General features: G+C 43.6%; 2 protein-coding genes across 5 annotated transcripts; both read left to right on the top strand.

Annotated features, from left to right (window-relative positions):
* Positions 1 to 2,025: 2,025 nt before the first annotated feature.
* Positions 2,026 to 23,729, top strand: LOC123122878 (protein LEO1 homolog). 4 transcript variants are annotated; one of them, XM_044543249.1, is made up of 14 exons: positions 2,026 to 2,419; positions 4,538 to 4,633; positions 5,404 to 5,574; positions 5,680 to 5,757; positions 13,221 to 13,477; positions 13,709 to 13,790; positions 14,618 to 14,782; positions 18,147 to 18,317; positions 18,747 to 18,875; positions 18,968 to 19,147; positions 20,622 to 20,753; positions 21,246 to 21,356; positions 21,494 to 21,655; positions 23,176 to 23,729. In XM_044543249.1, the coding sequence occupies exons 5-14, from the start codon at positions 13,311 to 13,313 to the stop codon at positions 23,344 to 23,346; spliced, it is 1,470 nt and encodes a 489-aa protein (XP_044399184.1). In that variant the 5' UTR covers positions 2,026 to 2,419; positions 4,538 to 4,633; positions 5,404 to 5,574; positions 5,680 to 5,757; positions 13,221 to 13,310; the 3' UTR covers positions 23,347 to 23,729. The 4 variants fall into 4 exon arrangements, with proteins under 4 accessions (XP_044399184.1, XP_044399185.1, XP_044399182.1 ...); XM_044543250.1 differs by lacking the exon at positions 13,221 to 13,477; XM_044543247.1 differs by lacking the exons at positions 2,026 to 2,419; positions 4,538 to 4,633; positions 5,404 to 5,574; positions 5,680 to 5,757 and adding an exon at positions 9,467 to 12,404.
* A 565-nt stretch (positions 23,730 to 24,294) lies between these two features.
* On the top strand, positions 24,295 to 27,046 carry LOC123122877 (protein CANDIDATE G-PROTEIN COUPLED RECEPTOR 2). The gene is made up of 6 exons (XM_044543246.1): positions 24,295 to 24,702; positions 25,487 to 25,678; positions 26,139 to 26,298; positions 26,400 to 26,502; positions 26,585 to 26,666; positions 26,809 to 27,046. The coding sequence occupies exons 1-6, from the start codon at positions 24,403 to 24,405 to the stop codon at positions 26,884 to 26,886; spliced, it is 915 nt and encodes a 304-aa protein (XP_044399181.1). The 5' UTR covers positions 24,295 to 24,402; the 3' UTR covers positions 26,887 to 27,046.
* Positions 27,047 to 27,079: the final 33 nt, after the last annotated feature.

The raw sequence follows: 27,079 nt of genomic DNA, 5'->3' as shown, positions 1-27,079 counted from the left end.
CATATATTGGAAGGTTGCATTCGGACATCGGAATGGTTCCGAGTGATTCGGGCATTTTTCCGGAGTACCGGGAGGTTACCGGAACCCCCCGGGAAAAGACATGGGCCTTATGGGCCATAGGAGGGAGGTTAACCAGCCCACAAAGGGCTGGTGCGCCCCCCACAAGGGAGGAGGCCAAATTGGACTTGGGAAGGGGGCGCCACCCCCTTTCCTTCTCCCTCTCCTTCCCCTTCCCCCCCTCCGGTAGAAGGAAAAAAGGGTGGGGCCGAATCCTACTAGGACTGGAGTCCTAGTATGACTCCCCTCTCCCTGGCGCGCCCCTTGTTGGCCGGCCTCCTCCTCCCCTCCTCTATATACGGGGGTAGGGGGGCACCCCAAAGGCACAACATACAATCTCTTAGCCGTGTGCGGTGCCCCCCTCCACGGTTTTACACCTCGGTCATATCATCGTAGTGCTTAGGCGAAGCCCTGCGTCGGTAACTTCATCATCACCGTGACCACGCTGTCGTGCTGACGGTACTCTCCCTCGGCCTCAGCTGAATCAAGAGTTCGAGGGACGTCACCGAGCTGAACGTGTGCAGATCGCGGAGGTGCCGTGCGTTCGGTACTTGATCGGTTGGATCGCGAAGACGTTCGACTACATCAACCGCGTTACTAAACGCTTCCGCTTTCGGTCTACGAGGGTACGTGGACACACTCTCCCCGCTCGTTGCTATGCTTCTCCTAGATAGATCTTGCGTGATTGTAGGTAAATTTTTTGAAATTACTATGTTCCCCAACATGTATCATCTTGGGCTGTGAACCCGGGGGAGGCGGCGGCGGCCGAGCCGGTCGTGATGATGTCGTCCATGTCGGCCTCCGTCGCGTCGGTGTCACCGAGATGCGACGAGGAGACTTGTGAGAAGAGTAGCACGCCATAGCGGAGAGGTGGCTTCGGGGAGGCTGCGTAGGCCGGCGATGAGTAGGTGTACGGGGGGTATTGCACGCCGGCGAAGGCGGGTGAGGGAGTGCGCTGGGGTGACCATGTGGGAAGGTGATGTTGGGGTTGAACCCGCCGTGCGCGTCGCCGTCGGCGTAGCCCGGCGATGGCGTGCATGCAGCCCCAGTGTTGTGGCGACGACGAGAAGCCGGCCGGAGACCCGACGCTTTGCTGGCTCCAGGACGCGTACGGGCCGTGGCCGCCGGGTCGATTCATCATCCCCGCGCGAGCCGCCTCGGCTTGTTCGGCCGCGCGATCCGCCTGCTCTGCCACCGCCGCCCTGTCCCGGGCCTTCTTGGGGTTGGCCCTGTTTCGCCGGTCGGTGGTGACAGCCACCTGACGCTGAAATTCTACCTTCCAGTCGGCGTTAGACATGCCCGGGGGCTTGAACGGCGGCGCCCTCTGCTTCCTTTGTTTCGGCTGGGTGGTGGCGGTGGCGGTGGCATCCGTCGCGGCACGGAGGGCCACGTACTTTTTCGGCGGCATGGCGGCTGGTTGGAGGGGAGGAAGAGGAGATTGGTGGGAGGAATGGAGAATGGGAGGGCAGCCGAGGGAGGAAAGCGGGGGGAAACGGCGGGAAAAGGGCCTCCTCACGCCGATAGAGCGGCCCACGCCCCTTTTCGCTTCGGCCGGCGCCCCCAGGCGACCCCCGGGCGCTTGGGTTCGGCTCGGGTTCGCCGGCTGTTATTTCGGCCGAAGCCGGCACTAAAATGAGATCCTGGGACGTGACTGGGCTGATTTTCGGGCGTCGACGCTAAAAAAACGCCTTGAGGGACCTGTTTGGAGGGGGGGGGGCGCGACTGGAAATGCTCTTAGCTGGAGCCTGCCCTGCAGCTGACGGCCATCATATTTTTTATTTGGGTTTAGGTTGCTTACCACATGGACCGTGTGGTGACGGACTGACGGTCGACACATGTTTGGTCCTTGTGTTTTGTTGTGTGCACAAAAGCGGCCAAGCGGGTAGCATGACTTTCGAAATTTCCAGGCATCCGCGCCTTCGAACAGTTCGAAAAAGACAGCCCGCTAACCTGGCTCCAACCCGTGAACTCATCCCGACTCTGTTATCTCGAGACTCGCACTGTGCACGGGACGCGACACGCGAGTCACTGGATCCGGGCCCTAGTAGAGAGGCCGGAACGCGGCGGCGCCGCCCGAGATGGAGACGGACGCGCCGGCGGCAGGGAGGGAGGCGAAGGAGTCGCCGGACCTGGCGCCCCGGGTGCCACAGATCCTGGGCGCCGGCCTCGACCGCCACACCCAGTCGCGGCCCATGGCGCTCCGCGACCGCAGCGCCACCCCCGTGGTCGGGGCCCTCGCCCGGGACCTCTCCCGCGCCGCTCCCCCGACCGCCGCCCCGACGCGCGTGGTGCCCAAATCCACCCCGCGCCCGTCCCCGACAACAGGCTCGCTGCCCCCCCTCCGGCCTTCGCCCGTCCTAAGGTTCGCGCCCCCATTTGTTCCCCAATTGAGACCGCTTATCAGTTGGTCCCGTGATTTCGTTCCATTCGGTAGTTTTTGCTTATCTGAGTTTGTGTCGAACTCTGATACATTGTGGCACATGGATTCGGTTCGTTGAATGTATGATATTGGTATGGCGTCAGTGCACGATTACGGATACTGTCCGGTCGCCTATGGATAATTTCGAATTCGACATATACTCAGTGAAACGGGATGATCTAATAAACTGTCAGATTCATTTTTTGTTACTGTTGACGATGATAATCAGGAGATTGTTATCTCAATGCTTCTGGTGCTGGGTGCCTTTTAGTTTTACCTAATCCTTGTGTATGAAGGTCTTGTGCATGGATTGGTTTATCATTATGTATAGGTTGACTGAGCAATTGAGCTCCCCATTCATAAACATATCGTTTCCTTTTGCTGATTAGGAATTGAGCATGTCCCTGCAGTAGTGAAGCACTCATCAAGTTAATTCAATGTCTTTGAATAACGTAGCAGAGGTAAAGCTCCCCTTGAAACGATAGTTTAATCCGTACAAAGGGCCCAGCGCTAGATTTTGTCCTGGCAGTCACAACAAGAAGGATTCTGAATTCCCACGTTGGACAGCCCTAACATTGTCATGCACTCATGCTGGTGTGTGCTGTTTGCGGGTTAGTACCATCCGACAGTTCAGATAGCCAGTAATGTGTTAGATTGCAGCACTGGAGGTGCCAGTCAGCAGACCCAAATGCCACCTGGGCCGGAATATTTGGTGGGGACATATTCCTGAAAATACACCTCACACATGATTATCAACAAAAAGCCCCCAAATGTGACTTACCGTGTCCATCATGGGTGGTCTAGGCTCTGCGTGGTCGTAAGCATGAAAGCGATCTCATAGCTGGGAGTTACTGTTTGTCGTCTTGAATTTCACCCTGTTGGCCATGAGCATGTTTGGTCTCTTGGATCTTTTCCTGCGTTAGGATGACTGCTACTCTAGGCAGACTACCTTGCTTTATTTCTTTAAGATTCATATATGTTGTTTCATAACATGGAAGGCCTACTGAAAAAAACGATTAGATAAACAATCGATAAAAGTGCAAACTTGATGTACACGTTGGGCTCCCGGCACTCCAATTTTTACTTCTTAATTGCGAGAGTAATCTCTATTCTTAATAGGCGGTGAATAAGAAAGTCTCTCCGAGCTCTGCGCATTCGGGCCGTCAGATTGTGTCGGTCACACGATCTGAACCGCCAGTGTTGTGGTGAAAACCTAGCGCTGCCCAGTCAGCAGACCCAAATGCCGCCTGGGCCGGAATATTTGGTGGGGACATAATCCTGAAAATACACCCCACACACGGTTATCAACAAATAGGGCCCCAAATGCCGCTTACCGCGTCCATTATGGGTGGTCTAGGCTATGTGTGGTCGTAAGCATGAAAGCGATCTCATAACTGGGAGGTACTGTTTGTCGTCTTGAATTTCACCCTGTTGGCCATGAGAATTTTTGGTCTCTTGGATCTTTTCCTGCGTTAGCATGACTGCTACTCTAGGCAGACTACCTTGCTTTATTTCTTTAAGATTCATATATGTTGTTTCATAACATGGAAGACCTACTGAAAAAATTCATTAGATGAACACTCGGTAAAAGGGCAAACTTGATGTACAAGTTGGGCTCCCAGCACTCCAATTTTTACTTCTTAATTGCTAGAGTAATCTCTATTCTTAATAGGTGGTGAATAAGAAAGTCTCTCCGAGCTCTGCGCATTCGGGCAGTCAGACTACATTTAATTAGGGCTTTTATATCGATTTTCTTGCTGCATTCTTCTCATAAATAAATGATTACATAAAAAATCATCCTATTGTTTATTTTTTTTCTACTGCAATGTTTTCATACCACTTGCCGGTTGATATCAAATGTAAAAATGGAAGGCCTTTTCAACTAGTATGCAAATAGCATAGGCATGATATGGTTATGAGCAGTCACCTCTCTTTTTAGGTGCAAGTTTCCTTTGTTTAACGGTAGTTATTATTTTTCTTGGAAATGATAATCCTCCTTAGGTAGCATCAAATTGAATCCTCTGCCCTTTCTTTGTTCTAATTTTTTTCTTTTCGTTGCAGCTACCTTATGTACCGCTCTTCTGTTTGTTCAAGGAACAACTCCAACAACATGTGTGTGTTCACGTGATGAAAGTTGTCATGGGCTCATGGCTTATTGTAAGCTTGCGCAAACTTTACATAATCTTGCACATCTCTCAATTTTATGCACCTCGGTGACATTCAGTCGTTTATTGAACTCTCTGTATCTTTATTTGTTCAATACTTGCTTCACTGGAACCATTTTGTTTTTGTCATGTACAGCTCGACTTGAGCCTAAATTATTATGCATTCACTCAAGAAATCAGTCCTGGACTAGAAAGCCGCTAGCTACCTTTGCATTTTTGTTTTTGAGTAACATTTCTGTATTTATGTACCTACACACCAATAAACTGTTTCACTTCCTCAACTACAAACTCACCCCTTAAGCTCCGCCTGTGGATTTATAGGTATATCCCTTTCTTCTTTCTCTTGGTAGTGTGCTTTCAGTCACGGCTCATGTCATCGTGCTTGCCTTTTTACTCTCCATACCTCTAAACTCAAAATTCTGGCTTATAATTTTGGGTTCAAAGGGGTGAGCTTAGATAGTGGTTTCGGCTTTGAGCTTTTATTTTCTGTATCAAGATGAGTATATGTTTGAACTTTGAAGAGTAAATCAGTACCATATATTGTTATGACACAATGCCAAATGTATATAGTTCTTGTGTTTTATCCTGTATATACGTGGTTATAGGGTTAATCTTTCTTGGTTAGTCTTTGATGTTTTGTCTTTTTATTGATGGTGCTTTGTTAATTGGCTAAGTAAATTATGTTGTCATGAATGTGCTTATCAGTTGAGAGATTTTTTTTGTCTATTAAGATCTGCCTTCGTTTGTTATTGGTATGTGCAGAGCACCTGTTTGCTGAAATGGCTACATACAAATCCTTTATTGAGGGATAGTTGGAACCTTGGAGATCTGCTTGTTTTGCTGCGGAGAGTGATCACGGAGCACTACGGGAAGAGCAAGTAAGCGTATTAAGATAGTGCACAAAGACTCTTGATTAGATCAAGGAAATACCAGGTAGGTATATTTGGATACTCCTTTGACATGCCTATCTCAACTTGAATATAGCTCGCATGTTACAATAATTAAAATTATTTTGGTGGTTCTTGATTATTAATGTAGGTCGTGTCATCTTTGACAAGTATGAGACCGGAGGTTGCTCCAACTTATGGATTTTCATATAAACCCAAATCCTAACAAGTAAGGGCTTTCCTTTGTGTGGATTATTCAGAATCCTGTGAGTAAATTGGATTAGTACATTGCGAGTTCATTTGCCTTCTGCACCCTGCTTCTGTTTCTATCCAATAACATTATTTCTGTTTTTCTTATATTGATGTTTATGGCTTTGGTTATCATGGGGTTTAAGTAAACCTGCACTTGATTATTTTCATTTCCTATTTTCTTTAAGCTTTGTGTGTTCCTTTTCATAAACCACTATTTTTACAGTAATGCTATCTGGGGAACGTTCCTTGGGGATGAAATCCCAGCGAACGTCCCCAGAGCCGTCTGTTCGGGATCAGACGTGGCAGTTTTGGACCAAGAACTCCTCAGATTTAAATGAAATGCCATAGCAGTTTTGAAAATTGCCACCCCTCACTGAAGAGCCGCGCGGTTCGCAAATGCCATCCTGGCTGGCGAACGGTTGCTGGCTATTGGTGTCCCTATTTTTACAATGGTAAGATGGTCTAGAGTAATGATTTCGTTAGGCACTTTGATTCTACCAGTTTAAGCTATCTGGTAGAACCCCTACGCGCATGGTGCCCAAATCCACCGCGCGCCTGACCCCGACAACCGGCTGGCTGTTCCCCTCCGGCCTTTGCCCATCCTAAGGTTTGCGCCCCTGTTGTTCCCCAATCGAGACAACTTATCTGTTGGTTATGTGATTTCGTTCAATTTGGTAGTTTTTGCTTTGGCTGCAATATGTGTACAAGGAGTTTGTGTCGAACTCTGATACATTGTGGCGCATGGATTCGGTTCATTGAAAATATGATATTGCTATGAAATCAATACATAATTATAGACTATCTCTTTGTTTGGGTCACCTATGGATAAATTTGAGTTCGACGTATATTCACTGAAATTGGATGATCTAATAAACTGTTAGATTCATTTTTTGTTACTGTTGACGAGGATAACATGGAGATTGTTATCTCAATGCTTCTTGCGCTAGGTACCTTTTAGTTTTCCTATTCCTTGTATAGGAAAGGTACGGTTGTGGTCTAGGATCTATGTTTATCACTATGTAGATTGACTGAGCATGTGAGCTCATTATTCATAAACATATTGTTTCCTTCGCTGATCAAGGATTGAGCATGTTTCTGCAGTAGTGACACACTCGTCAACTTAGTTCAATGTTCTTGAATACCGTAGCAGATGTAAATATTCCCTTGAAACAATGTTAATCTGTACAAAGGACTCAATGCGAGATTTCGTCCTAGCAGTCACAACAAGAGGATTCCTCAATTTCCATGTTGGACAGCCCAAACATTGTCATGCACTCATGCTGGTGTTTGCTGTTTGCGGGTTAGTACCATTTGATAGTTCAGACAACCAGTAATGTGCTAGATTGCAGCACGAGAGGTGCCGTTTGCAGGTTAGGGTTCTCGCCTCGTTGGCATGATTTACTCACTCCTATATGTCCTCGATGAGGTTAATGTACTTTGTTGGGACTTCGTGTTTCTCCAAGCCCACCACGTGACATTCTGTGTAATCTTATCGTGGGCCTTCTCCAAGTCAATGAACACCATATGCATGTCCTTCTTTTGCTTCCTTTATCTCTCCATAAGTAGTCGTACCAAGAAAATGGCTTCCATGGTTGACCTCCCAGGTATGAAACCAAACTGGTTTTCGTCCCACTTGTCATTCTTCTCGAGTAGTGCTCGACAACTCTCTCTCATGGCTTCATTTTATGGCTCAAAACTCAATTCCATGGTAATTAGTACAACTTTGAACATCCCCCTTGTTCTTGAAGATTAATACTAATATACTCCGCCACCATTCTTCGGGCATCTTGTTTGACCGAAAGATGAGGTTGAAAAGCTTAGTTATCCATACCATTGACGTCTCCAAGGCCTCTCCACACATCAATGGGAATCAATCAGGGCCCATCCTTGCCTCCTTTTTTGCCTCCCCGACCTCGTCCTGGATTCGTCACACAAAACGGACATTCGTATCATCAAAGGACTCATCCAACTCAATGGTAGAGCCCTCATTTTGTCCATTGAACAACTTGTCAAAGTACTCTCGTCATTTATGCTTGATCTCCTCATCCTTCACCAGAAGCTGATTTGCTCGTTCTTTGATGCATTTGATTTGGTTGACATCTCTTGCCTTCCTCTCTTTGATCTTGGCCATCTTATAGATGCCCCTTTCGCCTTCCTTAATGTTTAAACGCTGGTGGAGGTCTTTATACGCTCGACCCCTTGCCTCACCCACAACTCGCTTTGCAGCCTTCTTCGCCACCTTGTACTTCTCTAAGTTGTCTGGCACTCCTATCCAGATATAGGCATCTGAAACAGTCTTTCTTCTCCTTAATAGCCTTCTGGATATCATCGTCCACCACCATGTATCTTTAGCTTCGCTTCTCCTACCCTTGGTCACCCCAAACTCCTCCGAAGCTACCTTCCAAGCGCAAGTCGCCATCTTCATCCACATATTATTTGCATCATCTCCTTCCTCCCAAGGACCCTCCTTATAACCCTATCCTTGAAAGTCCGAGCCCCCCCCCCCCCCCCCCTTGAGCTTCCACCACTTCGTTCTAGCGACTTTGGCGCTCTTATCCCGCTGGGCACGAATCGGAAAGCAAAAGTCAGCCGCAAGTTTATGTTGAGGGACAACACTCTCCCCAGGTATCACCTTACAATCTAGGCAAGCACGCTTGTCTTCTCTTCTCGAGAGGACGGAATCAATTTGGCTACAGTGTTGTCCACTACCAAAAGTCACTAGATGAGATTCTCTCTTTCTAAAGTGAAGCTAAAGACATCCTCTCCTTCTTGATTCCTGCTGCCATATCCAAATCCCCCATGCACTCCTTCAAAACTTCGTGTTAGATGTACCTATCTGGCCATTGAGATTCCTCCTATGAAGAACTTCTCGCCAATAGGTACACTCCTAATCATGTCCTCTAGGCCTTCCCATAACTCTCTTGGTGCTCTCACTGTGACCTACTTGCAGGGCATACGCACCGATAACAGAACTAAGTCCCGACGACTAGCTTGACCAGGATAATCCTGTCCCCTTGCCTCTTGACGTCTACCACTCCGTACTTGAGGCTCTTGTTGATCAAGATGTCTACTCCATTTTTGTATGTAGATGTCCCCGTGTGCCCCAGCTTGAAGCCAGTATCCTCTACCTCCTTCACCTTTTGTCCCTTCGATTTGGTCTCTCCTCACTGCTGCATCCACTAACTCCCATAACTTACCTGCCAGGGATCCTACGTTCCAGTTACCTATGCGGATCCTACTAGGCTCGGCTAGTTTCTTTACCCTTTGCAGTCATCGAGTCAAATTTGAAGACCATTGCTCATTTTTCACTACATCGGAGCGTTGATGGAGCGCGCCACTAAGGATGCAATGACCAGGATCCTTGCTCACTTACCACTCTATCCAGATCAAGATACGACGCACCACCAAAGGGGTGACAGCCCGACAAGTCATGTCGAGGTACACATGTAAATACACACAGAGAAGGCAAAAGTAGAGTTAAAAGGTGAGTTATTATGTCTTCTCACTTGACCTTCAGCATAGTCTATTCTCATAACTATCACCAAAACATCGCGAAGAACTTCATGCGTTCCATTCTTTGTAGGCATGTAGCAAGATTAGATGGAGATTCTCACTCAGCAGTGAAGCTTGACAAAGTAGATACCTAAAGAGTTGATAGAGTAAGAGAGTGTGGAACAGAAAACAACTCTGTTGTCAGTAGAACTGTTCACCACTTCAATCAACAACTATGACATGTCATGTTTTAGCAATCACGTGCCGTATTAAATCTTAAATGCACAAGAATAAACAAGCTAATTTTATTACCTTGTTTTTCTTGTTCGTTTCACTTCGTCTTTACGATATTCATCAACGTTGCAATTGTATTTAGACCCCTCGAATTCAGAGGCAATAATCCTTGTTCTACTGGTTTCTTTTCTTTGGCGATAGTCTTCCTTTTCACTATTCATGACTTCCTTGTTGCCTCACATGTTCTGATAGCCAAGTACCACATGATGAGCTTCACGTACACTTTGCTTGGCTAAGCCATCAGACCCGTGGCTTTTAGCTTTCCCATCTTCCTCGATAAATCCAATACATAAATTGGTTGTCAAGCACCAGGAGTTTATACAAGGTAAAAAGATGCAACACATGTAGACGAGGAGTTTGTAAAAGACATACAAAATCAACAACCACAATGAACAACATCCTAAACAAAGCAAGAAAAGCACAATAAAATTATCCCATTCACTTGGAGTTGGTGTGTTTCAGTATAGTCTATTCTTATTCTACAACAAACTCTATAATCCACCCTTTTTAAACTTTGATTCTATTCTCTTATTAATTAATGAATGGGGCAAATCTATAACCTCCGTTTAAAAAATAGTGCCACACCGACCAAATGCCATTACAATCTCTGTAAACACTTCATAACATAAGCCCATACCTTCTCTGATAGGCATATATTAATGATTTGAGAATTAATAGATTAGAATCATTGACTTGGTGTATGCACAAAAATTTGAGTTGTTCTCATGGGTATAACAACAATTACTCTAACACCCACAACGCATCAAAATTTCTTAGTTAGATCTATGTGTACATAGGAAGTTTAAATAGACAATAGAAACTTCCAACCCTTAAAACACTAAAATGAGTAAACACGCATAATTGCAAAAAAATCTAGAATGCCTCAGGAGTCAGATTTCATAGCCGTCCCTATAAATCATAAAGCCTAATCATCAACACAAAATATAAACAATATGTTACAAGGACAAAATTAACCATTGCCACGGATGCGACAATTGTTAGACTTGTATGCGTGCTTTGTGGTGGCATGGGCTGGAAGGCGGTTGCAGCTATTGTGGTTCTGGTGGTTGTCATCGCCTCCGGCGTGATTGTTGGCATTCACATCGGTGACCTCGCCGCCACCGTTTGCTCGGTCTTCCACCTTGTCATCAGAGTCAGACAGGTTGTCAAAGAGCTTATACATCACCTGGTTGTGGAACTCGTCCAAACTCCTATCCCGGACACCTTGTCCTCCAATGTCCTTCGACTTTTGGTGCATCCTATTTCTTGTCGCTTGTGCATGAGGAAGACGAAACCCACCTAAAACCAAAAAAATTAGTTGATTGGTGGCGTTCAGAAAACTTACTTACCAAGCAAACATGCCCATATGGAATAGCAGATCTCCTTGGCCCATATGCAAAAATAACTTTTTGTGCTCTCTCACGTGGTCAAGGCTTGGTTGCTCTTCATTTTGGCAATATTGGCGTTAGCATCACAAAAAGAGGAGAAAACATGGAGTTGTTAGGTCTTGGGTAACCCATGATCATACTCTATTATACCCAAACCCATGACCACACTATATTGGGTTATGATTCCATTGATTATCAATAATAGCCCTCCTAATTTAGAAACGTTACCATGTTTCGCGTGTATTATGCCATAATTGCCTACATGGCCGCACGCCACCACATGAGCACGCGTCGCATCGTCTATTCACACTATACAACCCTTGCCAGCCTGGCCGGTGTCATGGCATGCAGCCACCGGCGCCGTCCTACCACTACATGAGCACGCGCCGCAATGTGTTCACATTTACGCCTAATAATGCCACCATAGCCGGTCTGTGTTTGCGTCACGGTGCCTATATGCACCCAACAACTCCCCTCCTCCCCAGGCCCCAATCAAAAGCGGAGGTTTACTTTTCCTCACACATAAGCAATAAGTGGTAGGAAGCACGGAAAGCCATATGTCGCGTGTATGCCATAATTGCCAACATGGCCACACGTCACCACATGAGCACGCGTCGCATCGTCTATTCACACTCCACACGGTCCTTGCCAGCCTGGTTGGCGTCGTGGTGTGTAGCCACCAACACTGACCTACCACTACATGAGCACGCGCCGCACTGTGTTCACATTTACGCCTAATAACACCACCATAGCCAATCTGTGTCTGTGTCATGGTGCTAAGATGCATGCAGCAACTCCCCCTCCCCTAGGCCCCAACCAAAAACGGCAGTTTCCATTTCCTCGCACACAAGCAATAAGTGATATTGCCATGTGTTGCGCATATGCCACAATTGCCAGCCACACATGAGCGCGCGTCGCACCGTCTATTCACTCCACACAACCCATGCCAGCCTGGTCGGCGTCATGGCGTGCAACTACCAACCCTGACCTACCACTACATAAGCACGCGCTGCACCGTGTTCACATTATGCCTAGTACCAACACCCTAGCCGGTCCATGTTTTCTTCAAGGTGATAATATGCATCCAACAACTTCCCTTCCCCGAGGCCCCAACCAAAAACGGCGGTTTCGTCTTCCTCACGCCCATGCAACAAGAGATAGGAAGCACCAAAAGCCAGATGAGATTGGAGGACAAGGTGCTCAAGGTAGGAGTTTGGAGGAGTCTTGGAACCAGGTGATGTCTAGGATCTTCGACGACCTATCCGACTTCGATGACGAGGCGGAAGACCGAGTAAACAGTGGCCGCAAGGTCACCGGGGTGAACGCCAAGAATCACGCTGGTGGTGATGACGACCACCAGAACCACAACCATCGCAATTGCCTTCCAACCCCTGGCACAACAAAGCACGCCTACAAGTCTAACAACCGCCGCCTCCATGGCAACCGATGGGTAATTTCATCCTTGTGAGATCTAATTGTTTTTGTTTTGTGTTGATGATTAGACTTTATGATTTAGAGGGACAACGATGGGATCTGACTCAGGCGTTCTGGGTATTTCTGCAATTGCACATGTTCACTCATTTTATTTTATTTTAGATTGGAAGTTTTATTATCTATTAAACTTTCCGTGTAGGCATACATCTAATTACAAATTTATTGATGGTTCATGGTGTTGGAGTAATTGTTGCTATACCCACAAGAACTCGTGAATGTCTTGTTTGGTTGTTGGATATGTCTATCAGAGAGAATTTTTTGTGTACATACCAAGTCAATGATTCTGATCTATTAATTCTCAAACAATTAATATATGCCTATCAAAGGAGGTAGACTTATGTTATGAATTTGTTTACAAAGATCGTAATGACATTTGGTTGGTGTGACACTTTCTTTAAACGGGGGCAAAAGATTTGCCTCATCTATTAATTAAGGAGAAAATAGAGTCAAAGTTTTTAAAAAAGGAGAGAATAGAGTCAATGTTTTGTTAAAGGGGAGAACAGTGTGAATAGATCTATTCTCATCAAAGTGGAGATATAAATATGAAATGAAGTAGGAACAACTTATCTTTACGAGAGTCTCCTGAAACACACTACTAACTCCGAGTGAATGGATAATTTTGTGTTTTTCTTGCTTTGTTGAGGATGTTGTTGTTTATTCCAAGTGTTCATTTTGTATGTCTTCTACAAACAACTCATCTACACGTGCTGCATTTTTTTTACCTTGTGAACTCCCTCTAATGCTTAACAAATGATGTATTGGATTTATCCAGGAAGATGGGAAACCTAAAAGCCATGGGTCTGTTGGCTTAGCCAAGCAAAGTGTAGGTGAAGCTCATCATGTGGTACTTGGCTATCACAACATGCGAGGCAAAAAGGAAGTCATGAATAGTGAAAAGGAAGGCCATCACCAAAGAACAGAAACCAGTAGAACAAAGATTATTGGCTCTGAATCCGAGGGGTCTAAATACAATTGCAACGTTGATGAAGATCGTAAAGATGAAGAAGTGAAACAAATAAGAAAAATAGGGTAACAAAATTAGCTTGTTTATTCTTGTGCTTTTTATATGGCACATGATTGCTATATAGTTGACATGTCATAGTTGTCGATTCAAGTGGTCAAGACTTCCTGCTGACAACAGAGTTGCTTTATGTTCCCTGTATTAACTTAGTACTCACTTTCTTTGTTAACTCTATGAGTATCTACTTTGCCAACCTCCACTGCTAACAGAGTAAGAGTCTCCATCTAATTTTGCAACAGGCTGCATGAAGTTCTTCGCAATGTTTCTGATGATATTTATGAGAATGGCCACGCCTTATATGGTGATACTGAGGATGTCAATGTGAGAAAACATAAGAACTCACTTTTTAACTCCACTTTTGCCTTCTCCATGTGTATTTACATTGGTAACTCGACATGACTGGACTGGTATATATTATGGCTAAATAATTTACACCATGGCATCATGTCAATGACATACAATTTTATCTATGCATTTGTGAGTGAACAAGATAATTTTCTGCGGGTCATGCCCATGCAAAAACATGAACCTACATAAAAAATTACCAGGCTAGACTGTAAAAGCATTATGTATATATGGAAACATATTTTTTTACTTAATTGCTAATACATAAAAGAGTTATTTTTTATTCAAAAGTTGTAGGGGAGGTCATGAAAGTTGCTATTTTTGCCTAACTTTGTGTATTGGGCACCTACAGAAAAAAATACAATGTGTTCTGAAAGTGATTTCCCCCCTTATGATAGTTAAACTTGCTTGGGTTGAGATGGCATCATTTTGTCCCATATGTTTTGCTTGTGTACACTATATGGTAGATGTATCTTTTTAACTGTTATTTTTTTAAACATTATTAACATGTGTTGCCCATGTATGTTTGTGTAGCCTTCTGAACCTGTCAATGTACTACCTCCGTCCGGGTTTATTAGTCCCCATTGTATTTTCGGCCAAACATTGACCTTTGATTTAACTACCAAAATGTAAGTTATATACCACAAAATTAGTATCATTGGAAACCTCTTTCAAATATGAATCCAACAATATAAGTTCTGTAACATACCTCGGCACGCAATACAAAGGGGACCAATAAACCAAGATTGAGGTAGTACCCAGCAAAGGCTACTTAATTTTTAATTGTACCTTTCTTTTTGTAGAGACCGCCTACCGAGGGAGAAGGCCATTGTGCGAATATTCTACAACCAAATGATGTAACTCGTGGCAAAGATATGTGTTATGAAAGAGAGTCCAAACATTGTTTAACTGGTCCTCCGCTGAACTTGGTGGTTCCACATATACCACCACCTGGTCAACCTGATCAGGTAAGTTGATAATATTTGGAAGCATGTAATCTCCTGCATATTTGTCCATGCACTTGCGATATCAACTTATCATTTTAATCTGAATTCTTAATGTTGCCAATGTTTGTCATCTACGATGGCCATTGGGGGTTCATGTCCGAAAGTAGATAATTCTGGTCTCCACCTTCTATGAGTACACAGTGTATCTTCGGTAGCAGCAATTGCTAGTTTGATTGTTCTCATGAACTTGTGTGCCTTGTTGGGCTTTCATATTCCCTTATGTTTTTCCATCAATTTGCTCTGCTCCTGATGTCTCCCGACATGCACTAGCACAGTTTAATGTTCTTGCTATTAATTAACAATGATATGGTAGTATGTTGTGTTATCAGGCTAATGTGTCTATGCCTGTCACCGTACATGTTTGAAAGCAAAGAGGAAAGATCATATAATTTACTCGAAGTCTTTACAGGTGGAGATTTGAAATCTGATAAACTTTCTTGTGGTAACATTAGGAAAGAGCCCTACTGGATTTTTTATCAGTTAGTCTTTTTTACTAAAAGGAATCGGTCATAACAGTATGATCCTTAGAGGCATAAAAATTTCTTAATATTTGTTTTCTGGAACACGCGGGAGAGCTGAGTATCAGTTCATTAAGAAGAAGAAAAAGGTACAAGGTAGAGGGAGTAAGCTTCGTCACCCCAACACACAAGACTCAACCTCAGAACACACCCCAACACATGCCTTGGAAAGCCTTTTGCCCCACACAACAATGTACATGACCAGCCCCCCTGAACAGAGTTACACATTCAGAACAAACGACCTTAAGGGCTTCGTGAAAGAGCAACTCATGGAGCCCCACTGCTCCAGCTGAACACCATAGGGCACTCATTCGCCACATGTTGCACGACCACTATGAGTCCATGACACACGGGATTGCCCCATTGAAGGCACAATCATTCCGGTGCTTCCAAATCGCCCATGTGGCTAGGATAGTAAGGGAGTTTAGCCCTTTTCTTAACTCCTTGGTTGCCCCTTTAATCACACTGCCTCACCAACTACAGAAAATGCCTAAAGTGGGTTGCAGCGTCATGGAAAGCAAGCCCAATCTCAGAAGGATCAACATCTAAACTTGTCGAGCAAAAACACATGAGACCAAAATGTGTTGGATGGATTCCTTGGCTTGATCACATAAGGGGCAGGCTGCTGGATGAGGCAGTCCTCGCTTGGCGAGGAGATCCGCAGTTCAATGGCGCTTATTGACAGCAAGCCAAATGAAGAATTTGCAGCGCAGAGGGGCCAAGCTTTCCCAAATTCTTTTCCATGGGCAAATCTGATTGTCCCAAGGAAGAAGGCATTGTAGGCTGATTTGCTAGTATACAAGCCGACTTTGTAAGCCAACACCGATGTTGATCAGGGACATCATGTTGTAAGTTAAGCTCATCTACCAAATTCCCATATGTAGAGGTATTCTTCGAGGACTTGTACTGTGAGGGCTCCCTTGATGTCGGCAGTCCATCTGTGATTGTCTAAGCCTGAGCTAAAGAAAGTTTGCTGGTGAGTTTTTTTAGAGATTAACTTGAATAAATTTGGAGCCAACTCAGAGATGGTCCTGCCCTTTAACAATCTATCCAACCAGAACAAGATGGACTGACCATTGTCAACAACAGATTCAACTGCAACACTAAACATAGCTTGGGCATTATGTGGCAACTGAATGGGTAAACCCGCCCAAAGGCGTGAGGCATCAGTTTTCTGTAACCAAAGCCATTGAATTCGCAAAGCCGAGCTAAGAGTTTTCAGATTATGGATCCCAAGCCCACCATATTGAAGTGGTCGCTGCACTCCCATGAAACCAAACAGTTGGTGCTATTTACCTTCTCATGTCCCATCCAATGGCCTTGGTCACCCACTCGGGCAGATCCATTTTAATCATGAGATAGATGGGAATGGTGATAAGCACAACTCTTGTTGTAATGAAGTGGCCAGCACGATTCACGAGTGGTGCTTTCCAACGTGAGAGATTATGAGTCACCTTGCCAGTTAGAGTATGCAATTCAGCTTTGCTGGGCTTCCTGATATTAAGTGGGAGTCCAAGGCTCGTGCAAGGGAATTCCTTTATCTGACAAGAAAGTGTACTGGAGACTATCTCTATGTCCTCTTCCTTCCACTGAATGCATGCCTGAAGATATTGAGAAGTTGCTTGATCAAAGTGGGATTACTTGTTAACGGCCGCATGAACACGACCACATTGTCCGCATAAAAGGAGATCCGGTGTTGCGCTCACTGTGAAGCAAGTGGCTGCAAAAAATTATAGTGTACCCCAAACCTCAAGTGAGTTTAGGATACCCATGGCCAAAATAAATAACATTGGGACAGCAGGAAGCCTTGATGAAGTCCATGATGATGAAAGATCATTTCTCCTGCCCCCCCATTCACTAAAATCTGAGTGGGCGCAGTAGATAGCAGCAGGCACAATAAGTTGCACCAGCGACGACCTAAACTGGGGTGCTGTAGGATCTCGAAAGGAAAAGGCCAGGAGACTGAATCAAAGGCTTTAGATATATCCAATTTGAGAAGAATGTGAGGCTCTTTTTTCCAATGTAGATATTTTCCATTTGCTGGACCAGCAGAAAGTCATCCTGTATGCTCATTCCCTTAATAGATGCAATTTGATTGATAGATACCAAATTAGGCAGCAAGGGTGCAAGGCGGTCGGCCATAAGTTTAACAAATTGTTTAGCAAAACTATGAATTAGACTTATGGGCCGAAAATCCTGCACATTAATAGCATCAATCTCCTTAGGCGGTAGGGTAACGAAAGCTGTATTGAGAATCTTAAGCTTGAATAGTTAATATATGATCCTCTTGAATTGCTGAAAGAGCAAGCATCACATCCATCTTGATAAAATCCCAACATGATTTATAAAAGCGGACTGTAAACCCATTCGGTCCAGGAGCTTTGTCCAGCGGTAGTTCCTTTATGGTTGCCCATACCTCCTCCTCAGTGAAAGGCTGCTCAAGAGAAGTTAAGTCATGGTGCTAGCTGTGAAAGGCCAGGAGATCCAAAGTGAAATCTCTGTCATGCACAGTTGGAAAGTATTTTTTATGAATTACCAACTTTAATGGTTTCTTGCCAGTACCAATCTGAAAATATGTTTAAATGATTACACACATCTATTATTGACAACAGATGGTGAATAAATGAATATTTATTTTAAGCTGGTAGTGTAAAATGGAAAATGTCCAATACTTCCAGTGATTGTTGCATGGTCCACTGTTACAGGGTTCTCATAACTTGATTATGTGCATGGGTATTTTCTTCTTTTCTGCATCTAATACAAATAGAGATCCCGTATTCTCGTTTGACTGAGTTGCTATTTTGTAGTTAAAAGTAATCAAGGTCTCAAATGTCGTGGGGATTAATCCAAAACCTTTCGATCCTGAAACGTACATGGAAGAGGATGACTTCATTACCGATGAATCTAAGGGCAAGAAAAGTGTGCATACAGATGTTGTCCGTTGCAGAAGGGCCAAGAATGCTGATGGCACTGAATCTGTGAGTTCATTTTTTTCTTGTAGCAAGAAAATGTTATCTAGTCTTCCCCTACCAAAAAGGTGATGCTAGTTATCATCTTTTGAATGTGATTTCTCCCTCAGAAACCATGTCACCTTTGTCATCTAGGAAGACATCCACCTCCTTACAGTTACAGGAACAAGTGAATGGTGCTCACTGTTCTCTACACATACCTCTATTTTTGTTTCTTTTAGTATGGAGTCTACATCTGTTTGGAATGCATTGCAGTATTACACTTTTACCAATCTACATTGGCAAATTATTTCCTTTCATGGTCTATCTTTGACGTGTATGGATAAGAGTTAAAGACCAAGTTTCTCAGCTTTTACATGGTGATCCATACAGTTCATGTTTGTATGCGACTATCTCTTTCCTCTCATTGTTGAGGCTTTACACATTTCTCTCTTGCAGCTTGAAAGCAATGCACGTTTTGTCCAGTGGAAAGATGGAAGCATGCAACTACTGATTGGTCACGTGGCTCTTGATGTATCTATAGAAGAGTCAAGTCAGCATACCCACTTGTTTAGGAAGAATGGAAAGGCAAAACATCTATCCATTTCCTGCAACATTCTTATTGTTGTTTGTTTGCACCATTATCTCGTCATCGTAACTCACAAATACCTTTTCATCAGGGGCTTCTACAGTCACAAGGAAGGCTTTTACAGAAGATGAGAATTATGCCGCCCGAGTCATCTTCAAGATCTCATAGCTCATTAACAGCTCCTGTTGATTCTCAGAATGAGAAAACAATTAAGGTGCAAACATGGTATGATAAAAAATATCCTGAGAGAATGAAGCAAGAAAGGGAAAGGGTAAGTGGGTAACTGAAAGTTCTGATATTTTTCCAAAGTTCTGTTTTTCGTTCAGATACAAAATCTTAATTGCATGTCTGTGATGTGTGTCCCTATGTTGACCTTCTTAATCTGGTTCTGAACTCAAATGATTTGCCTGTTACTTGCTGGGTTTTTTGTTGTTGTTTTTTTTGTTTTTGACGTTGTCTCAAGGAACTGTAATCTGAGTATTGTATGGCATGCTGGGATGTTATCATCATGATTTTATTGTGCAAACCCACCTTTAAGTGACATCTTTAGTACAGTTCATCAAGAACCATATTAAAGTTTTAATATTTAATGCACGGAGAATTAAGGAGACTTATTTTGCATGACTATATGTAAGTAATAATTTCCATACTGCTTATATTCACAGTGGCCTTGGTCACTATTCAATCCTATTCTACACAACACAAAGAAAAATGACCTATTTGATACTTTGAATTTGGTTTTCTTTCCAAGTTGTGTACAATCATGAGAAACTGCATAAGAAACGATGGCGAGTAGCGTATGTGGGCATGCCTGGAGAGATGTGAAAGATCAGGTTCACCCTTGTAGACCCAGATGCACACTTGAGTGAGGTGGATATCTCTCCATGAGTTGTCGTACCAAGAAAATGGCTTCCATGGTCGACCTCCCAGGCATGAAAACCAAACAGAATTTTGGTCACGCTTGTCATAAGCCAAGCATTGCTCATTTTAATTTAACCCATGCTCGACAGTCTACATTACATGTGTAAAGCATCTTGAACACATCTTTAGTAGATCCTTTTGCAGTTTTCACCATATGAATTAATGTGCATACATTGTGTTTCGCAGTGAGGGGGCCAAAGCCAGTTATCTCTTTCTCTTTCAATGCTTTATGCAATGTTAATAGATTTTGTCTAGTGTGATTCCTCTTTAGATTGTATCCTTAGTTCCTTGCAGCTCATGTCATCTAAGATTAGAATATGATAAAGCCAACAGTATGGAAATTATGGCTCATAGAGTTTGTTGATCAAAATTATTTATGCCATAAATATACTTAACCTTTACCGAAGATGTTGTGAACCTTGATTCACAATGGGGTAACTACCGTGCTGGAGATAGCCGGCGTGATTGCGAGGGATTGGGTAGACATAGATTGGGACGAGAGAATAACTTGGAGAGATTAGATTGATTGTTCTTGCTTTCCTCAACCCTAGATACATGGTATGTTTATGTAGTACAATGCTTAGGCCTTGACCTTCCTAATACAATTGGTCTCCTTGAACCCATGCTAATACAAACTCCCATCTCAGCACTTGGCCTACCGAATCTGCTAGCCAACTCCTCTCTGCTTGGACTCCCTCCTGGTAGTCCCCAACAAAAGAATATCAATAATGTGCTTGTTGTAATTGATCACGTGAAAGCCAATGTTATGCTGCCTTTTACCGTTCTGTTTGAAACTTTCTCCCTTTTACTGTGTACACACACAGGCTGAAGAAAAAAACATTCAAGCTCGTTCAATTCTTAGAAAGAAAAAAGAGAAGGTGAATCATAAATACACCCAATCTCATAAGGGAAAGCAGAAGCTTACTTCAGGATTTTTTGACGAAGCATTAGACGAGGTTGGTTTTTGCCTGTATGAATGGTTATTTGAATTAGTGTGCAAAGATTTGATAGTAGAATTAACTGCAACAATATATGCAATGTTGAATTTCTAACATTAACAAAAGAATAGCGAGCTGTTACAACTCGCCTTTTTTTGAACTAAAAGAGAAACATTTTTTTTAATCAAACATGCAAAAAGCTATGGATATTTTATTTCTCAATTGTCTGAGAATTGTTGTTGTAAGTCGACCGTCTTGCATTAAGCCTAAAGTTGAAAAGAAAGGGAAAACTGCTTGGTGTCTGCAATTGCTCAGTTGCACTGTCCTAAACCTATAGTTTCTAAAACGATTTTATCGATTTTAATAACTGATCACACGATATATTTTTCCCCAGCGCCGTTTATCTTTTCGGTTTATAATTTTCTGTATTAGTATATCCTTTTGCTTTCCGATAGTCGAGTATGTGAAACATTTTCTCAAAGAGTTCTTTCTTTTTCTTGGGGTTTTCAGGATGAAGCACCTAGCTCGTGGTATAATCCTCATGGAAGGGTGGCACACAGTGGTTTTGAGCATAACTTGGAGTTTGAAGCACTGGCTCAGAGACGTATAATCAATGCAAAGGTGAGTCTTCTTTTATCATAAACATGCAAGAGTTGTTGGCACCTATTCGTCTTTATTTCTTGTAAAATGCAGTCAATTGTTAGAAATGGGATTCCTGGTAAACCATTATTTCCTCATGCTTGTGTGTTGATGATCAGGTCCATGAGTATTCTGACAGTGAAAGTGAGGAATTAGAGTATGGAACAGAATTCAAGGATATAGAGAGCTCACCAAGACATGAAAGGGAATATGAACTGGATGAAAATAATGTATATGATAAAGACCTAGATGTTTCTTCTCTGCCAAATGAAGAGATTGAGGTAAGTTATCTGTTGAGTTCACCTGAAACTCCTATTTAGATGTAAATAACTTGAATATGTACAGTAACTTAGAAGGGCTAATCAGATGGACTGCAAACAGTTATCTTGCGTAACTAAAGGAATCTACTTTGAAATATTGCATCTTTTGCTAGTTCTAGAGTCTGACTATGATTTTTTGTTTGTTTTTGCATTTGGTATTTATGATAGTACAGCAGCACTATAATATCTAAGCATGAACTTCTCTGTTGCACAAAACAAGTTTCTTTTTTAAGAGCTCTTTGCTTTCATGATGTTTATCACAGTGGAAGAGGCTTTTATTGAAATTAAAACCAGCACTTCGAACCAATCCTCTTTTTTAGCACAAACAGACAGTAGGAGAGGCTCCTACTGACATATATTGACCAGCCGTCTACCAATCCAGCCTATTGGTTAGCAGAGTCAAGAAGATACAGGGGGAGCTGGAGGTATACATGGGGAAGCCTAGATTATTGAACTAGAGAAAGTTTCAACAAATGGGGCCAGGGAGGGCTTAACCCTATGTTCAAGTAGAGAAAAATCCTTGTTAAACCTCTCTTTCCACGATCCAAAGGATGGGGGAATACCCTGTAGATCTTGTGGTTATGCTCCTTCCAAATACTCCAGGCTGACGTCACAAAGACCTCCATAAACGTTGGGCGTGTCCACCTTTTTCCTGAGTGCAACAAGTGTTGCCGGGTATCGGCATTGTCAAAACCTCATCCTCACCGTGCTCCAGCAGCATCTACTGAATGGGCAAGTAAAAGTCAAGTGTTTAACGGTCTCTTCTATTCTGCCATTGCACAGAACGCATCTGACATCATCATCCACGTTATAATGTCTCCTACGGAGCATGTTCTTTGTGTTAACCTGTCAGCCAACACGAGCCACGCAAACACTTTGAGTTTCATAGTGCACTTTAACCGCCAAATTCAGGTGAACGCTTCATCCGCATCTACATCTTTGAAGTAAAACTGGTAGTATCTGGCCGACGTGTATTTTGGTCCCCATAGACACGTTCATGCATCAGTATTAGCACTGCTAGGTTCAACCGACGCCGTCATCTCTAGTCTGACTTGCTCTAATGGCTAGCTCTATCTGCGCATGCATTACGTATATGTTGCGTTGGAGATTTCTATGCTTGCTCTTTTTGTGAGTAGGCTTATTGCTCAAATGATCGTCCTATAAAACTGTGACCTGAGACATCTTGTAGAAGCATTGCAAACAAATGCACTTCTTTACAATTACTCCCTCTGTAAAGAAATAGTGATCTAAACGCTCTTATATTTCTTTACGGAGGGAGTCCATTTCAACGCTGGTGGCCTGATGTGTTGATTGGTACCCATTTGTTAGAAAATAAACTACACTTACCTGCCAAAAATTGTTGTTCAGTGCATCCTTTCTCTCCAGCAAACATATAACAGTATGCTTGTTTTGCTTAGGCGCTCTGCGTTTCTCTCGTCTTGTTTGCTGGCATAATCTGCTCCAACTTGCTTCTGTTGTAGGGACCAGAGCATAAGAGGGGACCTAGGAAGGGCAGGGTGATCGACTTCGGTGAGGAATTATATCCACCAAAGAAACGATTTCTCAATCGTTGGAGAAGGCAGTTGTTATTGACAGCGATGATGAGTGAGAAGAACTGCCAGCACCAAACAGAACAGTCAAAGCGCTACTGAATTCCGCAGATGGATTGTCCGATAACTTCTTCGTCTCTTAAACGGATTTGTACGATAGGAGTGGGACATGCGTATGACTAATGTGGTGCTATACTTTGTTCACCATTTTCAGAGTTACCGTCATAAAACTGCCATTTTATAACCTGTTTAGTGTACTTGTGTTGTTTCCAATCCTTCACTCATGATGAAATTTTCCTCTCCATGACGTTGAGCGAGAGGAAATTTTCTTCTGTGCTGCAGAGAAAAAAAAATCTTCGCTGAGATGCAAAGTTGGACAAATTTATGTAAATCTTCTGTAGTGAATATCTTACTCGTTTTGGAGTACACTTTTGCATAGGGTGGTGCCATTTGAACAGTTTGAATAAACGTCCGGTCCAAGCTTATTTTTCTTGGCATGGCCGTAATTTTACGGTGCCGTAGATGAAACTCTGCAGCGTGTCCCAAAGCTTCTGCTTTCATCCATGATTCCGTTCCTTGAAAATGAAATCAAAAGATGATATCCGCGTAGTGACGCCACGTACATTCCGGGTACAACTTTCTTTTCGATCGTCATCTCTAAAGAAGCATTCTGCTTTCGTAAATGGTTCCTCCAGTCACTCCCCACAAAGCATGAGCAACTTTGCACTAGTTGCTGCCCGGTCAGAAAACAAAAGAAAGAAAGCAAAATTGGAAAAGGAGCAAGTGTTTTCTTTTTTAGTATTTGTTTTTTTATAAAAAAGTGTTTTCTTTTTAGTAGAACAATTATTACAGTAGAACACAAAGAGTATTCCCTACAAAGAAAAACACAAAGAGCAAGGAAGCTAAGTAGCGGATCGGTTCGCATCGGGCCGTCCAAAGCTCCCAAGAAGTGGGCCCACCTCCGCAGCCCGCAATCGCAATCCACCGACGTCTCTTCCTTCCGATCGTTCCCCTCTCCTTCATCCTACTCCTCCCCCACTTTTGACCCAGCTCCAGAGTTCCCCACGAAGCGAGCGTGCGCGACCTGACCGAATTCCCCCTCCCCCGCCCCACCCCAAACCCTAGCCCGCCCGCCCGCCCGCCGGGCCCCCGGCGCCGATGCCGAGGCGGCTCCTGGAGGGCGCCATGGCGCTGGCGGTGACGCCGGACGCCGCCAACTCGTCGGGCTCCGGCGCCGCCCCCGGGTCGGGGCCCCTGTGGTGGGTGTCCGACTGCCACGGGGCCTGGTACAGCCTGGCGGTGATGCTGCCGTCGCTGGCCTTCGTCGGGTTCCTGGCGTGGCAGGCCCGCCGCAGCTTCCGCCGGCTCAGCTACGGCCGCTCCCACGTCGTCGTCGTCGCCTACTACGCGCTCCTCTGGGCCGTCGCCCTCCTCAACCTCCTCTGGTGCTTCCTCCAGGTCCGGCCCTCTCGCCTCCCGTTACCTTTCTCGACTCTGGTTGCTAGGTTTTTTTTGGGTGAATTCTGATGCATAAATGATGTGGAGTAACTACTGCTAGTTTGTTGTGACTTCTTCTAGTGGTTGCTAGTTTTTTTGGTGAATTCTTATGCATAAATGATGTGGAGTAACTAGTGCTAGTTTTTTGCGACTTTTCCAGTAGAGGCTAGCACCGGCAAGTTACAAGGAAGGTTACAGCTACGGCACCGCTGATGTGAATTTGCGTTCTTAGTCTTAATGAACAGTTCAACTTTTGTATGCTTGTTTGTGTTTGATTGAGGAGCATAATGATTGGGTACAAGTTAGGTAGAATTTTCATTAGACAAGTCTATGTTGTGTACATATTGGTTTACCTTTTGTTATTTCAACTTGGCAATCGAACGAATGGAAGTTGGGTTGCGATCACAGAGTTAATGGGCTGGTTTTCATCTGGTAATGATGAGCTAGTAGTAAGCTCTGGTAGGTATTGCTGCTCAAAACTACAAACAACTTGAGTGCAATTGGCTTGGTTACTAGTTTCTGGTTGCTTGAGTACACATTGACCCCGGTTACTAGTTTCAGATTTCAGGTATATGTGTTTACTGTTTAGTAATGCCGCTGTTCTATGGGGTAACTGAATGAGCAACTCCTGCTCATATGCATGTCATTTTGACCTATTTCATCTTTAGTAACATTGCCCATATGTTCCATTGTATATTGTCTGTTTCTATTACTCTTGTTTAACAGCAGTTTCATTGATTGGCAGGCGTGGCAGTGTATGCCTGATAGGGCCTTCTCATGGAATGTGCTTTCATTGTTTACCAAATCTGGAATGTTATTCTTGGAAGTTAGTCTTATAGCATTTCTACTTCAAGGAAATGAAGCCAGTGGTTATGAGTCTCTGGGACGTACCTTTGTTATCTCTGGTGCTGTAGTTAGTGCTGATGTATTGCTCAAGGTATGTTACCCCTCCATGGTGCGACGTTTCTTTTACATTCCTAGTTCACATACTGTATGATGGGGCCAGATTTTTCGTAATTATAAAGATATCATTGCTTTATTCTTAATAAACATATGCTATGGAAACAAATTAACTATTTATCAGGTTCACCATGTTCTTTTATTACAAGAAAATAAAATGATCACCATTATTTCATAATGGAGTGTGTATTGCAAGTCTCTATGTGTTTTCTGTTGATGCTAAATCTCGCGGGGTCTTATCTCTTGGAAATTGATACTATGAAATGAGTTTTGGGCTGCTACAGAGAGAAAACATACTCCATAGTTTAACTCTTCACTCTATGTTGTTTCATTGCATTAGATTATGCTGCAGGTGGATGTTTGAACGATAGCTTTTGTCATGCTTATAGCTAGGGAACTGTATGTTGCCTTTGGCCTCACATTTCCTCCCTCTGCAGACCATATATGTATTCGGATTTGGTGTTCCTTTGTTTATCGATGCTGACCAAGGAACTGGTGGGAAATGGGGCCTATGGATTATCCACAAATTGGTGCTTACTGGAGTCTATGGCTTGATTGTTTTCATGCATCACTCAAGGTGGAAAGACAGGCTACCTGGTAATTGGTTACACTAATGCTGTATAATTGTGTGTGTTTCAAATCTGTTGTTTGATGATCATCATTGTGTACTCAAATGTCATTTCACCTTTTTATGACAGCAAAACCAGCATATTACCAGTATGTGTGTGCAATGCTGGCACTTAACGGCCTATCGCTGTTTGGCTGTTTCCTCATTGCATGTGGAGCTGGATTTGGTTTATGGTACATCAATAATACCGCAGCTCATATTGTTCTAGCTTATTCTGCACTTGAGAGCAAAATTTGAGTTTTGTCTATTGTGCAGGCTGTATAACCTCACAACTGTCTGTTACCATGCGCTTTACCTTCCACTTCTGTATGTGACTTTCTTAGCAGACTTTTTCCAGGTACCTTCTTCTTACCTATGAAATTAGTACCTCTCTTTCTGTACTCCTATCTCTTCAGCTTGTACACTGGAGCGTTTTATGTGCCTTCTTGTTCCTGTAGTGATTGTTTATGTCTTGCCTGTTTGCTTGTGTGATGTTGTAGGAGGAAGATATGCTTCTAGAGAATGTATACTACTCCGAGATGAAAGACGCCGGGTTCTTTGATGCTGACTGGGATTAAACCTGCCTGCAGATTCCGTTCCACGCTGTATGACTTATTCGTATGTGAATTTGCACGGAGTAGCTTCATCCTGGAAACTGAATGAATCTTAGAACAGAGATTGTACCCTAACAAGCAACAACCATTATAATTAATGAAAATGTGTAAATTTATTGATACACACACACCTGATTTGTGTCCTTTTTCATCATCT

The sequence above is a fragment of the Triticum aestivum genome, chromosome 5D (genome assembly GCF_018294505.1).
Source record: "Triticum aestivum cultivar Chinese Spring chromosome 5D, IWGSC CS RefSeq v2.1, whole genome shotgun sequence".
Classification (NCBI taxonomy): Eukaryota; Viridiplantae; Streptophyta; class Magnoliopsida; order Poales; family Poaceae; genus Triticum; species Triticum aestivum.
The sequence above is the reverse complement of the archived record's forward strand: the minus strand, read 5'-3'. Positions and strand labels throughout refer to the sequence as shown.

Coding starts and splice junctions, on each gene's coding strand:
- LOC123122878 (XM_044543247.1), top strand. CDS start 11,898: ATGCCAGCCTGGTCGGCGTCATGGCGTGCAACTACCAACCCTGACCTA. Junction 13,478..13,708: donor AAACAAATAAGAAAAATAGG/GTAACAAAATTA, acceptor ATTTTGCAACAG/GCTGCATGAAGTTCTTCGCA. Junction 14,783..18,146: donor CACCTGGTCAACCTGATCAG/GTAAGTTGATAA, acceptor GCTATTTTGTAG/TTAAAAGTAATCAAGGTCTC.
- LOC123122877 (XM_044543246.1), top strand. CDS start 24,403: ATGCCGAGGCGGCTCCTGGAGGGCGCCATGGCGCTGGCGGTGACGCCG. Junction 26,299..26,399: donor GTGGAAAGACAGGCTACCTG/GTAATTGGTTAC, acceptor TTTTTATGACAG/CAAAACCAGCATATTACCAG. Junction 26,503..26,584: donor GGAGCTGGATTTGGTTTATG/GTACATCAATAA, acceptor TCTATTGTGCAG/GCTGTATAACCTCACAACTG.